This window comes from Parasteatoda tepidariorum, chromosome 12 (assembly GCF_982258835.1).
Source record: "Parasteatoda tepidariorum strain Cologne lab strain chromosome 12, Ptep-v5.0, whole genome shotgun sequence".
Lineage (NCBI taxonomy): Eukaryota > Metazoa > Arthropoda > Arachnida > Araneae > Theridiidae > Parasteatoda > Parasteatoda tepidariorum.
Window position 1 is genome coordinate 59,002,385 of NC_141766.1, and position 16,684 is coordinate 59,019,068.

General features: G+C 26.3%; 1 protein-coding gene across 1 annotated transcript in view; it reads right to left on the bottom strand.

Annotated features, from left to right (window-relative positions):
• Positions 1-16,684, bottom strand: part of LOC147801108 (ubiquitin carboxyl-terminal hydrolase 34-like) — a 40,386-nt gene that overhangs the window by 12,269 nt on the left and 11,433 nt on the right. Inside the window, exons 7-11 of the mRNA XM_087155794.1 lie at positions 14,494-14,568; positions 12,864-12,926; positions 8,453-8,570; positions 6,497-6,585; positions 3,493-3,591 (exon numbers count right to left, since the gene is read on the bottom strand). Of these exons, the coding sequence (XP_087011920.1) occupies positions 6,554-6,585; positions 8,453-8,570; positions 12,864-12,926; positions 14,494-14,568 (288 nt within the window). The 3' untranslated portion in view covers positions 3,493-3,591; positions 6,497-6,553. The remainder of the gene's footprint in view (positions 1-3,492; positions 3,592-6,496; positions 6,586-8,452; positions 8,571-12,863; positions 12,927-14,493; positions 14,569-16,684) is intronic.

Genomic DNA, 16,684 nt, shown 5'->3' on the forward strand with positions numbered 1-16,684 from the left:
AATTATCTAAAACCTATTTTGGTCATTAATTTTGTTTTAGTAATAAGTTAGTCAAAAGTTTTTATGTGCAACGCGAGCTAACAATTTTCTAAAATGGGCAATGTTTTGAAGCAAAATTTAATTTTGTACTTGCCCACTTTACATTTTAGCCCACATTCGTTTTGGATTAAAAAATTTTCGGAAGGTTAACGATTTCCTACAATAATCTTAAATATGGTGGAATAGCATAGGGTGTTTTACATTATAATTTAACTAGAAACACAACTGAACCATAACTATTTTTTGGCTGATTAACATTTAAACTTTTGGTTCTTAGGACAAAAATCAGTTGAAACCTGTTTCTGTTGAGGCTCTTTTCCCATTTTTTATGGGTGGAATAACGAAATTTTTTGTCGTGTTGACATGAGAGATTAAATCCCCAAAATAAGCTAAAAGTTCATAACGATATTCGTAAATTTAGTTTAAAAATTTGTTTAGTCAATCGAAAACTGTTACAAGAGCGAGTTTGTTATTCCAAAACACTTTTATCAAAATTGTTCGTTTCAATACTTTATCCTTTTCCGACAGCTAATATTTAATTTAAGATATGTGAAATTATCAGTTTTTTTAATTGTTCTAGGCCATTTTATTTCATCTAAGAAATTAGGTACATCGAAAATACGTTCCGTTTGTTTAAAATATTATCAATGCTTTACGAGTATCCATTCACTTATGAAGTTGTGATTAATTATCTATTTTTCGTAATGGCTAATCAATGTTAACGCTCAGCTGCAGCCACAGGGTCATTTTCTTCGCATCCATTGATTAACCTGTTAAGATTTGCCACCATTAAATTTGAAAAACCAGTAACATTTGAACTGTGTTTCTTTTCTAAACTAACATTAAAAGTAGTTGCCAAGAATCGCAACAAATTACTTTTTTTTTTGTATCGCATTACTCACTCAGGGTTCGTAGCCAAGTATTTCAACAAAAAATAAGCACCTTTTAAGTACTTTTTAAGAACTCAAAAATATTTTTAAGCACTATATGCATTAACAAAATGCAAAATAATTTTCAAAGACTTAAGATGATCATGATAAAATAACTAGTTTCTGACAAAGAACTCTTTTCTTGATTTTATTAGCTATTATAAAATGATCGAGATATTTTTCGGTACGATATCAGAGGGTGAAAAATGAAGACTGAAATTAAGAATATCTTGCAAAGAGTTGCAAACGAGAGTGCAATAACCTCACCGATCCTAGCTCAGTAGACACACATGCAGACCCTCAAGTATTACATAAAACATGTAAAATGATTGGCGCTTTCATACACTATGGATCGATGGTCTATGACTATCGACCAAAAAAAATCTCATTTTCGAAAAGGGAAAGTTAAGCACTTTTTAAAGACATTTAATGACAAAAGCACCCTTAAGGGGTGTTAAGTAACGAAAATCAAAAATAAGCACCTTTAAGTACTTTTTAAAAACGCTATGTACCATGTCACTATCCTACTTTTATAAAACAGTAGCTCACTGCACTACAAACTACGAAAAAATGTAGCGACTACAGTAGTTTCACAAGATATAGTGCGTTGCTTCCAACCACTGCAATACATTTTATGTCTTAATAGATTCCTCGTGCAATTATTTGCTGAATAAAAATGGGAGGGGCTAAAGAAATGCGTAAAAATACCAATAACCCAATATTGTTTACTTTAAATACTAATTTAAATTACTTTACTTTAAATACTAATATTGTTTACTTTAAATACTAATATTGTTTACTTTAAATACTAATATTGTTTACTTTAAATACTAATATTGTTTACTTTAAATACTAATTTAAATTACTTTACTTTACTTTAAATACTAATTTAAATTGCTTTACTTTACTTTAAATACTAATATTGTTTACTTTAAATACTAATTTAAATTACTTTACTTTAAATACTAATATTGTTTACTTTAAATACTAATTTAAATTGCTTTACTTTACTTTAAATACTAATATTGTTTACTTTAAATACTAATTTAAATTACTTTACTTTACTTTAAATAACTTTAAATACTAATTTAAATTACTATACTTTAAATACTAATATTGTTTACTTTAAATACTAATTTAAATTACTTTACTTTACTTTAAATACTAATATTGTTTACTTTAAATACCAATAACCCAATATTGTTTACTTTAATACATTAGAAAAATCGTGAAATCAGTTGCAGTAACTACCAAAAAAAAATTGATGACAAAATCACTCAAATCGGACTCTTCAAAAAGAGGTTACTAAATGCGAATATTTTATTTTGAGATTCAGTTGTTGTAATAAATAATATCGTATTAAAAATATAGGATTTTAAAAACTGTGGAAATCAATAGTAATTAAAAAAATAAATAGACTAGAACTTTTGATCTCTATTTCAACTGTTACTATAGTTGCCACTTCCAATATACTCAAATTGTTTTTTTTCTTGAACACAGCAGTTTAAGATAAATACTTTTAAAAAAAAATTATGAGTACTTTAAACCTTGCCTATTTTTAGATCTTAATTTATTAAAATAATTACAAATCAGAAGCATATTGTATATAAGTAATTTAAAAGTAATATAAATTATTGATTGAAAAAAAATTAAATTAGTAGGATAGTGGTAAAATAAATTATTTTAACTTAATCAGGAAAATAAAATAATAAGGAACAAAGACAGAGATATACCGTATATTCCGGCGTATAACGCACACTTTTAATACAAAATATAACATTGGAATTTACGGGTGCGCGGCATACACCAAATATAAAAAATTTTAGATCAAAAAAATTTAAATATAGAAAAATACTTTTATTTTGAAGAAATAACATACCTTTACCTATATACTTTATTGACTTTCGTTATTACATAAATAGTTCATTATATTCGTCTTCCGTTATTTCTTCAGGCACGTCATCACAATCTGTTTCGTCATCTGTGTTACCCCTCATCCATAAATAAACAGTAATCTTCTGATCCGTTCAGATTATTTGAAATGCTGCATTTTTTGAATGATTTTCTAACCATCTCAGGCTTAATTTCATCCCATGCTTTTAATATCCATTCGCATACTGTTTCCAAACTTGCATGACGCATATGTCCCTCTTTTGTAAAGGTTTTCTCGCCCTCCAACATCCAAGTGTTCCACTGTTTTTTAAAATTGGCTTTAAATGGTTTGTTTAAGCTGACGTCCAATGGCTGAACTAATGGTGTCAATCCGCCCGGAATTACTGCCATATCGGTGCTACATTTCTTCAAAAAAAATTTTGTATTATCTGTAAGGTGGGTCCTAAACATATCCCACACTAAAAGGCTTTCTGATTTCCTAAATTTAAAAAAGTATTAGAAATTACGGGTGCGCGTTATACGCCGGGGCGGGTTATGCGCCGGAATAAACGGTATGTTCATTTTGAAATTACAATTGAAGCTATTGGATTATAAAATAAATTATAGATTATAATATTTAACAAATAAATACTTTCTAGTAGTAGATGGCACAGGTATATGTAGTACAGCATTCAATGCTTCCATGTTAGATGGCAAATTACAAGACAATTGTAGAGTTAAATCACAATCCCTATAGAAAAAAAATATCTTTACAATTTCAAATATATATTTTTTTGTATTAATTAATTTAAAATGAATCGAATAAACATCAGATTAACCAACTTTCAAAATTTAATGCTTAGTTAATCAAAGGTAATTTTTCTTGTATAACAGAAAGAATTTATTTATAACACTATATGCATGCTATCACTAAGTTCATGAAACTTCTTTTTCTCTCATTGGCAACAAAACGCTGAAAGAAACTGATCCATACCCTCCAACTGCTACGAAATTTCCGTAGTTTCAGAAATCTTCTTTTCAGACGGTAGCAAAATTAATGTCTTAATATTTAAAAAAAATTAATTTTAGCGTAACTTGTCCACTATTACTTATAAAAGTGCAGGCCATATGGCTAGATTCTTAAGTTCTGATAAAAGTTTTATGAGAGATCCATTTGCTTTAAAAATTTCTACTTTGGTTCGCTACCACTAGAAAGAATTATTTTCAAAATCTTCATAAGCTGGAGGGTATGCTGATCTATAGTTGGGCAGAAGTAAAAAGTTAAAAGCTAACTTTTAATGTAAACCAGCAAACTGAGCTATACTTGTGTTTTAATTTGGTTTCTTAATATACATAGGTTACAATATAATTAAAACTTTTCCTTTTGTTTTCATGATGCTGCATAATCTATGCAGATCACTTAATAGTTTGTACACGAAAGAGAAATATTCTAATAAAGAGTCACACTGTCTTATTTAATCTATGAGCTGAGGTATTCATTAGTGCCGTACGGTGTCCAATATGTTAATCTGTTGCAACTCCAAACATTGAATTTTAATTTTTGTGTACATAGAAAAATTCATTGAATTATCCAGTCCAAATCTAATTCCCAAGTAGTAGTACGGAAAAACTACTTGGTAGTATTTCAGTACCGCTAAGTAGTTTACCAAGAAGTTGGAAATTAAAGCTTTTACAAAATTTCTAAGAAAGAATTAAAAAGTACTGCAAGGAACTAGTATTTAATGAGCGAGTAAAATCAGCTCAAATAGCGAAGCAATCTGAAAGGGTTAACAAGCACAATCAGTGTGTACTATCATTACATTACAGTCGGACCTCTATTTAACAAAGTCGCTAAATCCCGAGAATAAATTTGTTACAAGGAAAATTAGCTAAATAGATAATCACCTTTAGAAATACATAAACAACACAAAACAGGTTATAAAATCATAAACACTAAATTAAAATAGCAATGGCTACACCTTTATCTTGTAAACTAGTATCTACTATTTATTTTATAAATCTTCAGCATAAAAGAAATCTGCATGAAAGCAAGAATAGAGCAAAGCATTATTCAGTACATGCTACATACATTTTCAACTAAAAAAATGCTAAATTTATGTATAAAATTATAGCTGCATTTATTATAAAAGTAATTTTAAACATACATAACCACTTGCGTTCTTAAGTTTAAATACTACTGATAAAACCCGTTAATCTAGTCTGAGTTTTTTGCTTGAAATGCAAACAAAAAGGGATTTTGCTGCTTTTTCTAAAAGTTATGTGGCTGCGAAAATCAATTCAAGGTCATTTCCTTCATAAAATGCGTCAACAAGTTTGAAATGTTCTGAATATTTCAGAACATTTCAAACACGTGGATCTCAAAGAAAAGTTCGTTAAATAGAAAATTCACTTCTATTTGGAAGTTATTTTACCAAGAAATTTCCAAATTGTTCATAGTTTCTTGAAGAAAAAAAATCCTAAAATAGAGAAATTCGCGAAATGGAAGTTCGTTAAAAAGAAGTCCGACTGTAATTAAAAAATATTGCAATGAAAACTTGTGATAAAACCAAAATAATGAATTAAAAAGAATTTCTTATTGTTAATAGATTTCAGAATATATATTATTTATTGCTATCATGTACATTCAAAAATTTCTTTTAGGCAATAACAATATGAGTAACTACAGGTTGATTGCAATTTGTAACCCTGAGTTGATGAAAAGCTTCTGCAAAATACAATTGTATTTTGCTTGTTCCGACTAATTTCATTTTTTGTGAGGTAAAAACTTACCTGCCATTAATAAAATGAATAATATTTTACTCAGTGAGTTAACTGTGATGTTATTGGCATGTATAGAAGTCTATTTTGGATGTTATATTAATGTTTTAAGGAATATTTGATCTTGAATTTTATGAGATTCGATTTGGCTACTATATTCAGAAGGATTTGGAAACCAGGCAGTCATTTTTTTTATACATATAAATCACTCATTAGAAGAATTATCAATAATAGATTATTTATCTTACCTATTGCAAATAAAATACATAAATAAAAAATACAGCTATTTTTATAAATATTTCTTTAAAAAAATCCTCATTTTACTTCATTTAATTTTTGAAAAAAAAAAACAGCTAGCTTTTTTGTATTGCATTGCAATATAGTAGTAGTTACAGAATAATATGAAAAAGAATTAAAAGATCATAAAATCAATTTGCATTCTGCATAGTTATATTAAGAAAAATATCAAACATTAGTGACTAGACTATGTTTACATCCATAATATTAAATCTTAAAATAAATTTTTAAGAAAATTGACATGCATTGTAAATTATGCTAAAATTGGCATATTTGCTAAGCTCTAAAATAGGCTATAGTATCTAAAGTTAGCTTGCAAGTTAATAAAAAATGAATAGTCAATGCAATAATCCAAGTTAATAAAAAATTTAACTTGTATAAACAAAAATAGTTATAAAATGCATGTTCTTTTTTGGATTAAAAATGAATAATCAATTCAGATTATAATTATTAAAAAAAAAGCAATGTTATTACAAACCGAATTTTAAATTAAAATTATCATAAGAAACTCATATTTAAAAAAAAACTCCTTTAAATAACAAATTTAATAATACTCAGCAGTTAAGAAAAAAGAAAGTCACCTGTTCTTATCCACATCTTCAACAATCGAAAGCAGTCTAAATGGCACAAATGATGCACTAGTCGTGGAATAATAAGTTATTGCTTTGACCTGAAAAAAAAATTAACAATCATTAACAATTTCAAACAATTATAAACCATTACATATTTGCACATAAAAGATAGGATATCTAAATAATGCAATAAAGCTAGAAAATATTGAAATTTTTAAGATTATGATTTAAGTCTATTAAAAAAGCTTCATAGAAGTAAAATATAAAAAGTAAAATCACAATCAACTATATGTTTATAACATAAAAGGTAGAATGAATAATCTTTTATAGAAAGATAGTATTATAGATCAAACTCTTTATCACAAAACTAAATTGGTATAATTAGGTAGAGATCAAAAGGGAATAAGAAACAAATAATTATTTTCGTTATACAGGTGACTAAAATATTAAATGTTAGCAAAATTAATTCTATTGTGGCACAGTGCCTTGTTGATTCTGATGTGAATGTTTAGTGAGAAAAAAAATTATGACTGTGAATCAAACTCGGGGGTTTATGATTATAATAAGCAAGGGGTGAAGTCTCAAAGTCTAGTAAAAAATAGTTAGAAGAAATATATTATAAAATATAGAAATTTAAAAAAAAAAATGAAACAAAATTTAAGAAAATATTCCATATGTTAAATTGATTTATAACGCACCGATGTAGAAATCATCAATAGTATAATCAAAGAAACTAAAAATAAGTTGAAACTATAAATAGTATTCTCAAAAATATTTAATAGTTTATGAAACTGCATGCTAAATTTTGAATTTCATGAAAGCCTCAGTATTTTAGTACACTTAAATATTATTCATTGGCTGTAGAAATATTATTTGTTATTAATTTAATATACTTAATTTCTTAACAGTAAATTTATTAGATGTGAAAATAAAATTAAATCTATCTTATTATTCATCATGTCACATTCCTATTATAAAAACAGCTTAATTCAAAGGAATGTAAACAATTTTTCAAATTAAATACAACTTCTAACAGAGAATATTAAAATGATATCAAAATTTTTATATTTTAATTTGAATTTTACATTAGAATATTTTTAGTTTTGTGCAGATAATGTAGTAAAAATTAAACCAAAATCAAATAAAATTCAAACTGATTTTCTGCTGAAGATATACAGGGTGCGCAGTCACACTTTTCGGCAAAAATAAACACCTTTTAAGTACTTTTTTATGACTCAAAAAATATTTTTAATCATTTTCGAAAAAAAAAAAAAAAACATAATTAGGATCTGTGCAGTAGTAACAATCATTTTTTCTATCGTTTAAAGTTCTTAATTTATTAACATAAAATCAATAAAATTCAAAAACTTTACATAATCATGATAAAATAACCAGTTTCTGATAAATATTGCAGAGAAAATTGAAAAGAATCATGTATTTTTGCAATTTAGAATGACAAACAACGTGGCAAAAAAAAAAAAAATCTTTTTTAAAAGACAGAAAATTAAACTCTTTTTACATATCCCGAATAAAAAAGAACCTTTAAAGGCTTTCAAAAAATGTAAATCAAAAATAAGCCCTTTTTAGAAATGCTACGCACCCTGTGCATAACCATCATGTATTAACAATGCATTAAAAACAAAAAAAATTATTACAAATGTTTACTTCAAAAGAAACAAGCATTCAAATATTTATCAATGAAAAGAATTATTCATTCATAAAAAACACTTAAATTAGTCTAAAACAAATTTTAAACAGATAAAGAATTAATTATTGTTATTTATAACTTCATATAGACACAAACTATGAAAATAAGAAAATACAAATTTCTTTTTTTTAAAAGTTTGTTACTTATAAATAATAGAACAGTAAATAAATAAGAATATTAATCAAAAAAAATAATCTTGCAAAATTTTTAAAAAATATAAAAAACAAGTTAAAAAATTTTGCTAAAATAAAAATTACCTTTCATTATGTCACCTTGTTTTAAATTATCTTCTAAATTCACAGTTATTTTATGACTAAGCGGTAAGAAGCTTTTCAAGAGTATCATTCCATGCAATTCGTACTTTTGAATTATTCCCTGATAATTAATAAGTTTTAAAATGGTAAGAAATTCATCAAGCTGTCCTTAAAAAAAACGAATCACATTTAACAATAAGTAAAATAAATCAAAATTTTCTTTAAATTAAAAACTACTACAAACATTATTTCTATAAAAATGAAAAGTTTCCAAATTAACTCAAAATAAATTGCATTTATAAAGTTAAGAGATGATATCTTACTTAAAATAGTTGATCCAAGGTCAGAAAAAAAATTTCTACAGAAGCAGCACACAGTTTTTTTTTTGTGAAAAGAAAGAAAATTTTCATATTAAATTAACTAACTTTTGAACTTTACAAAGACAATTTCATAAAACTCAACTGATATGGCGCAGATACTAAAGAAGCTACTTCAAAAATATCCTTTTTAGTCTTATAAAATGTCATGCAATATTGTTTTAGACTTTATCTGTCTTTCAAACTATTTTCCTAAGAAGAAATAATTCTTAAGCAAAAATTACAAAATATAAACCAATTTTTAAAAATAGCTGTTTAATATATATATGTAGGTTTCAATACCATAGAACAATCTTTTTCTTATTCACATGCATTCCGGAGACCTCTGCGCGAAGGCAGCTCTCACGAGTCATGTCAATAAAACTGCTATATCCTTCTATCCTTTTTATTTCTATTAAATTGTTATGTTTGCTAAATTATCGTCGTTATTTACTCCTATGCTGCACTAACTCCCCCCCACACACATATATATATAGTCGGACTTCTATTTAATGAATTTTTCTTTGAGAACCACCTATCCCTATTTCTCAAAATATTTCAAACTTGTGGATGTATTTTATGGAGAAAATAACCTTGAATTGATTTTCGAAGCCATTTAACATTTAGAGAAAGCAGTAAAATCCCTTTCCTCTCTTGTTTGCATTATTAACAAAAAACTCAGACAAAATTAACAGATTTTATCAGTAGCAATTAAACTTAAGATGGTATTGCATGTGCAAAATTAATTATATAATAAATGCAGCTATAATTTTATACATAAATATAACTTTCTTCAGTTGAAAACGTATGTAACATGATAGTATAACACTGAAGTTGTTTGTTTGTTTAGTTGTTGTAATGTTGTTGTTTGTTTGTTGAAGTTGTTGCAATGTTTACCTCTATTCCTGCTTACAATTTATAAAATAAACAGTATATACTAGTTTACAAGATAAAGGTGTATCAATTGCTATTTTAATTATGTCTAATGTTTATGAATTTAAAACCTGTTTTGTGTTAGCATTTAAAAAGGTATTTCCTTTTTAAGGAATTTTCCATGTATCGAATTTATTATCAGGATTTAGTGTCATCTTTAAATAGAGGTTCGATTGTATAGATATAACTTTACAATATATCAAAACTTTATTAATTAGAGCACTCAAAGAATTGACTAAGAGCTGCAGTCATTTAGATTGATAATTCTTAGCCACTTTAGTCTTGAGCAATAATCTTCAAATCTTTCTTTATTCTTGAAAGTTTTGTGTTTAGAGAGAAATAAATTTAAAGAAATATCAATATTAAAAAGCACAGCCTGATTTTTAAAATTTTCTTTAAGGAAAATGGATAACTACAAAAAAATTTACTTATAAGTTCAAAATGCTATTTCAGATGGTATTTACATTGGTAATTCTCAATCGTTTCAATAAAAAAAAATATTTAAATAGTTATTTTTCCAAAAAAAAAAAAATATACATAGAAAGGAAAAATAAAGCAATAAATTGAGTAGAAAATAATTTTGAATTAAAAACAATATAGCCTCAATTTATTTCAATAATCCCTCAGTACAACAAAACATTTTGAAATAACTCAACATTGTTTTATGAATATCTAAGAAATGATGGCATTGCACCAGGGCCGGATTAACCTATAGGCACACTAGGCACGTGCCTAGGGCCTACGAAATTCAGGGGCCTACGAAAAACTTGGGAGAAAAAAATTTCTTGACAAAAATAATTTAGCTTTAAAAACAACAAGTGTATTTTGCACAAAATTATGAAGATACAAATAAAAATATAATATTTTTCGGTAATAAATTATTTTGCAGATTCTTATGATCTAATATATTACTTTTTTGCGATTTTTGGATTCAACGAAATCTTGTATTATGCTGTCGAATTCCAAACTACGCAAAATGTCGTATTCAATAGACATAAGTGCGAGCGATGCCAAACGATCTTGATTCATTGTTGAACGCAAATAATTTTTATCAATTTTAACCTGCAGAAAGATCTTTCTCCTTCTGCTTTTGATCCAAGAATCGACAAATATATTCTTAATGCAATACGAACGTTAGGAAAAGTATTCACTAGTTTATCTTTAACATAGTTATCGATCGAACTAATCATAATGGTATTATCGATATCGACTGCAATATCGGCAGTATGTCGGTATTGCAGATAAAGTTCGATAAACAAATTTGTAAATTGAAATCCATATTAATAAAAATGTAAAAAAAAAAAAATATGCAAGAAAATTTTAGCATATATTTTGAAAAGAGGGGAGGAGTGGGGGAAGGAGGGGAGGGCCCAAAAACGGCTAGGCCTAGGGCCCACGAAAGGTATAATCCGGCTCTGTGCCTAGGGCCTACGAAAGGTATAATCCGGCTCTGCATTGCACTTTTAGGAAAAGCAACAAAGAAATGATATTCAGAAAATTTCCAGGTAAGGAACAATTCGTAAAATTGTAAAAATATCAAATTCAACAAAACAAAAGGTTTTAAGCGTGGTAACATTATAATAAAAAAAAGTAATAAGTTCATAGGTCTTCTCTTAATATAATTTTAAAAGTATACACCCATAAGCAGTACTTAAATATAAATTTAGATACATAAGGAAAAAACAATTATGCAAGGATTATTTAGTTAAGAAATAAACTATGCTTTTATAAATTGAGCCACCGTTTCACGAAGAATGGGTAGGAATTGGCTTGGTAATAATTGTTTTTTAAAATCAGAGTTACGTTTAAAACACTTATTGTTGTTGTAGGCCATTAGGGTGTGATTGCATTTGTTTTCTAGTGGCACAATCTATAACCAAGAATTTGACTTCTGCCACACCCAGACCCCATTTTCACGAACACGAGTCCTGTACACTGCTAACCAGAATATCCCGTTAAAACACTTGCTTTTCACATTAAACAAAACACTTATTTTAAGCATGTATTTTTAAACATTATTCTTTGTTAAGTTCAAAAATTGACGTAGAAAATTCTAAGTCAGAGAAGCAACTATATCTTTAGTACAAAAACCATAAGTTTAAAACAAATTATTTGCTTACAGCAAATGAAAATAAATTGGCAATTATTTTAGCTCATTAAAAAGATATTGATAAAAAAGTGTTTCCAGCAAGTCTCATGCAGTTTAACGCTCACAAAATTTCCAACAAGGTTTTTTTTGTAGAAAGAAAAATACGACTACTTTTGGGGTTGCTAAAGCAGCAAAACTTGAAACAATATTCACAGATTTTACAAAATAATACATTTTTATGTTTTTAAAGTAAATGTGTTTTAAAATAATTATCTTTTACTTTGTAAATAAAAACAATTCTAATGCATACATGAAAAAATAAAATCTGCACGAATGTTCCTTGCATTAAAAAAAAAGTATTTGTAGAAAGAAAAATAGGACTATTCTTTTTTTATGCAATGTATTTGTAGAAGGAAAAAAATTGTAGAAAAAAAAACTATTGGTGGGTTGCTAAAGCAACAAAATTTGTAACAATATTCAAAGCTCTTACGAAATAAAATATTTCATGTTTCTAAAGTAAAAGTGATTTAAAACAAATTTCTTTCACATTGAAAATAAAAAACAATTTTAACACATACATGAAAATATAAAATATGCACGAATATTTCTTGGATTAAAAAAATAATTGTAGAAAAAAAAAATATAACTATTCTTTCAATATTTCTTTCTACAAAGTATTTGTAATAAAAAATAGGACTTTTGGGGGATTGTTAAAGCAACGATATTCAAAGTTCTTACAAAATAATACATTTTTATATTACTAAAACAAACGAGCCTTAAAATAAACTTCTTTCACAATATAAATAAAAAAATTTTTAATACATACATGAAAGAATAAAATATGCACGAATATTCCTTGCAGTAATAAAATGTTTCGTGCAAAACATTTATTTTTTTTTTACAATAATTTCATTTCATTGAATGCGAAACATATTAATTTTGTTTTTAATGTTAATTCATATAAAATGGATAAACTAACTAAGACATGTTGCAAAATTTTAAACTAACTATGTTTTGTAATCGAATAATTTATTACCTCTTTAGAAATATGAACCACTATTTTTTCAATAACATCAACAAACACTTCATTCTTCAAGTTCTATAAATGAAAAATTCAGTTAAATTTAACTTTTTGGTGCAAGGAAAAAAACTAAATAAATAAACAAGCAATGCTTTTAAATCACTCTCTGATACAGTATGCACTTTCTTCGATACTTTAAATTGTTTAATATCCACTAGTTTCTCTAATTTTTGCATGAAATTAGTTGTATTTTATTTGCATCAGTTAAAATATTAAAATTTTCTAGTTAAATTTTTTTAACAATAAAATAGCATTTCCTTTTGCTGAAAACAAATTATAAATGCCAAAACTGTTTAAGAGTTCATGATTTATCAAAAAAAGGAAATTTAAGTTTTTAGAAAAACAAAATACAAGGAAAATTACAGTGAACTAATATTACTTGCATTATAAATTTAGATCTTTCTGAATTTGTTTTCAACTAAAGTGGAATAATCTTTTAAAAAAAGTTCACAGAACAATAACTCATTTTCAAATAGTTTACATACTTGAATTTTTTATTATTCAATAACTACACATCCTACAGTTTTGTTGGGTGAAAAGTTTTTACAAAGTCTTTCTAATAAAATATTAGTAAAGGAATTTTAATTAATAATTCAAAAAGCGATTTTGATTCAAGTTTTAATCTGTCATATATATTGCATGATATAGACTGAAGCAGTGCAATAACACCTTACAAATTTGTCAGCAGATAATTTAGTAAAAATATCTATCAATAAAAGTGCATTGGTTACAAATCTAAAAGATAAGAATGAGAAATATAGTTTACTGCAGAATTTAAAGTTTTAATAAAATGAAAAAACAAATTTATCAAGCAAACTGAAATAGATTCTTATTTTATTATTTTTTCTTACTTTATTATGCTTGGTATAAACAAATAAAACAAATTATCCAGAAGATGATAACTAGAAAATGATGAATTTGAAGATTTTAACTAAATACTTTTCAATACTCAAAATCTTATTTACTTACTGTAAACAAATATAACAAATCTAAAACAAAAGTTACAATACTAAAAGTTTTAATGAGTCAAAGAAAGAAAGTAACAGCTGAAAAATGTTTGACTTAATGATTAGATTTTCAGTACTAATATAAAATGTTAATAACTTTAGAATTATTAACGGTCTAAATTATGCAAAGAAATTTGTATAGACAATATTTTAAACATAAAAATCAGTCACGAAAACGTTTTCAAATAACCTGTCTATCTTAACACTCAAGGAGGACATCTCTTAAATCTGATCCCAATAGAAACCAGTCAAATGTTTGGTTCTTTAATGTTAATTTTACTTTTTGCATATGTTTTAAGAACTATTTTAGAAAATAAAACAAAATTGCACAAAACTCGTTTATCTAAAGAGTTTCATACAGATCATAATTTTGTGAAATTATTTCTTGTTCTATTATTTATTATTTAGTTGAATCAAAAATTATTAGAGTATTTTTTTGAACTTGATGCATTGTACTTAATAAGTAGTTTTGCATAAAAAATCACGCATTAACTGATGCTTCTTTTTTTAAAGATTACATAAATTATATTTATTTAATAAAGAATCTAATATAAAAATATACATAAAACAAAACATACCATCAGCTGAGATCTAGATTTTACTAATGGTCTTCCTGCAGCCAGATTAGGAATAAAATTTTTTCCCAGATCAAACTAAAAACAACACAAGTTTCAGCAACATAAGTTTCAGAAAATCAAACAGAAAATTATTTCTATTGAAGTTGTTAGAAAATAAAATATTTGAACTTATGTTCTTAAACAGAAAAAAAATATTAACATGAAAATTTTTTAAACCAAAATCAGCATAGTCAAAAATAAGAAAATTTTACAGTTTTAAACATTTCACTTTCACATAGGATAATGAATTGTTTATAATAGACCATGATGAGAGATTTTAAAAAATCAAGTGAATATGATTTTTAAATCACATCCAATTTGAGATTTATTTATGCCTTTAAATACAAAGCACAAACTTTGATATTTAAATCCTGTGATATAAATCACGTCGTGGGATGTTGTGATTAAAAATATTGATGTGGGACTTTCAAATCTAATGAAATCTGATCATGTTCTGTGATTCTTTAATTTACACGAATGCGGATCGCATGTGATTTTTAAATCACCCGAACATTGATCATACCAATATGGATTATAACGTATAATTTTTTAAAAACATGCTAATGTGTTTCATGATTAAAAATTTTTAAATTGCACAAATGGATCTCATTGTAGGAATCTTTAAATTGCACGAATACGGATTGCACTTTGTGATTTTAAATTCAAGTGAATTCAAATCATGATATGCAATTTTTAAATCGCACCAAGATAGATGTGATGCGTGATTTTTTTAAAAACCACTTGAATGCAGATCGCCATGAGTCATTTTTTAAATCGGACAAATATAAATCACGATGCGTAAATTTTAAATCACGTGAATACAAATTGTGATGTGCGATACATGAATCTTTATACTTTTATGGTATTTTTGAAAAATTCATTATAATGTTCCCATTTGGAATTTGAGTTATCACTTTTTGAGGTGTTTGATGCGTGATGATTCCACCAAAATTTACATAATTTAGTTATACTATTTCAATAGTTATTTATCATATTTTTGGTTCTTTTCACATGGTTCTTCAAACTCTGATATTTTTAATGCATAATTAGGCCATGTGAATTTCAAATTTGAGTTGTCACTTTGGCACATTCAATTCGCAATGACTCCCTAAATCCATGCCATTTTCGGACATTTCCACTAGTTTTATTCTCATTTTGATCATTTTTATTTGATTTAAAAAGTCAATTTTTGACATGCACAGTTAAGATCAATTCTATCATAAATCCAGATCATGGATGGATCGATTTTTTGGTAGTTGTTTGTCGTTTCTTAAATATTTGCATCCGATGCAATTAATAGGATATAACAGGTAGCAATTTTCATATTTTCCCTCAATGATTCCATTACTAGTTCACATTAATTTTCTATTGCGGCATTTATTACAATTACTTATTTTTTCAATCGTTTTGACATTTTTAAAAATACCCATATTTCTGACACACTCCATTTTCAAAATTCCAGAATTACGTTCAATATAAAACTATGAGTCAATAAAAAAATAATGTGTATAAAATGTATGAATTTAGCAGAAGGAATTAATTTTGTTCAAACTAATTCTCTTTAAAAAAATTTTTTTTTTTCATGATAAAATTAAGAGCTTTGGATATTTTGGAAGTCCTAAAAGCTTGGTAAATATATGTGAACAATATTCTTTTTTGTGATAGGTGCTCCTTTTTGAGAAGGAAATACTATCCTTTTCTGTTTCTAGCACCCTGCCATTTTTAAAAGTGTAGAATAAAAACTGTTTCCAATAAGAGAAATGATGCCTTTTAACGAATAAAATGCTGTTTTAGGTCAAATAGCCAAATCTTTCAACAAAAAATAAGTGCCTTTTAAGTACTTTTTAAGCACTAGAAAAATATTTTCAAGATTTAAACGATCATGATGAAATAACTAGTTTCTGACAAAGAATTCTTTTCTTGATCATATTAGCCATTATAAAACAAACAAGAGATTTTTTGATTCCATATCAGAGGGTGGAAAATGAAGCCTGAAATGGAGAATATCTTGCAAAATGCAGCAGTTGCACATGAGAGTAAGTAAGATATCATAACTGTAAGGTATCATTATACCTTACAGTTCAAGTTGAGTTACAGATTAACTGTTAACTCACCAGGATTTTTCAATTTCGATAATAATTTGAGTTATCCA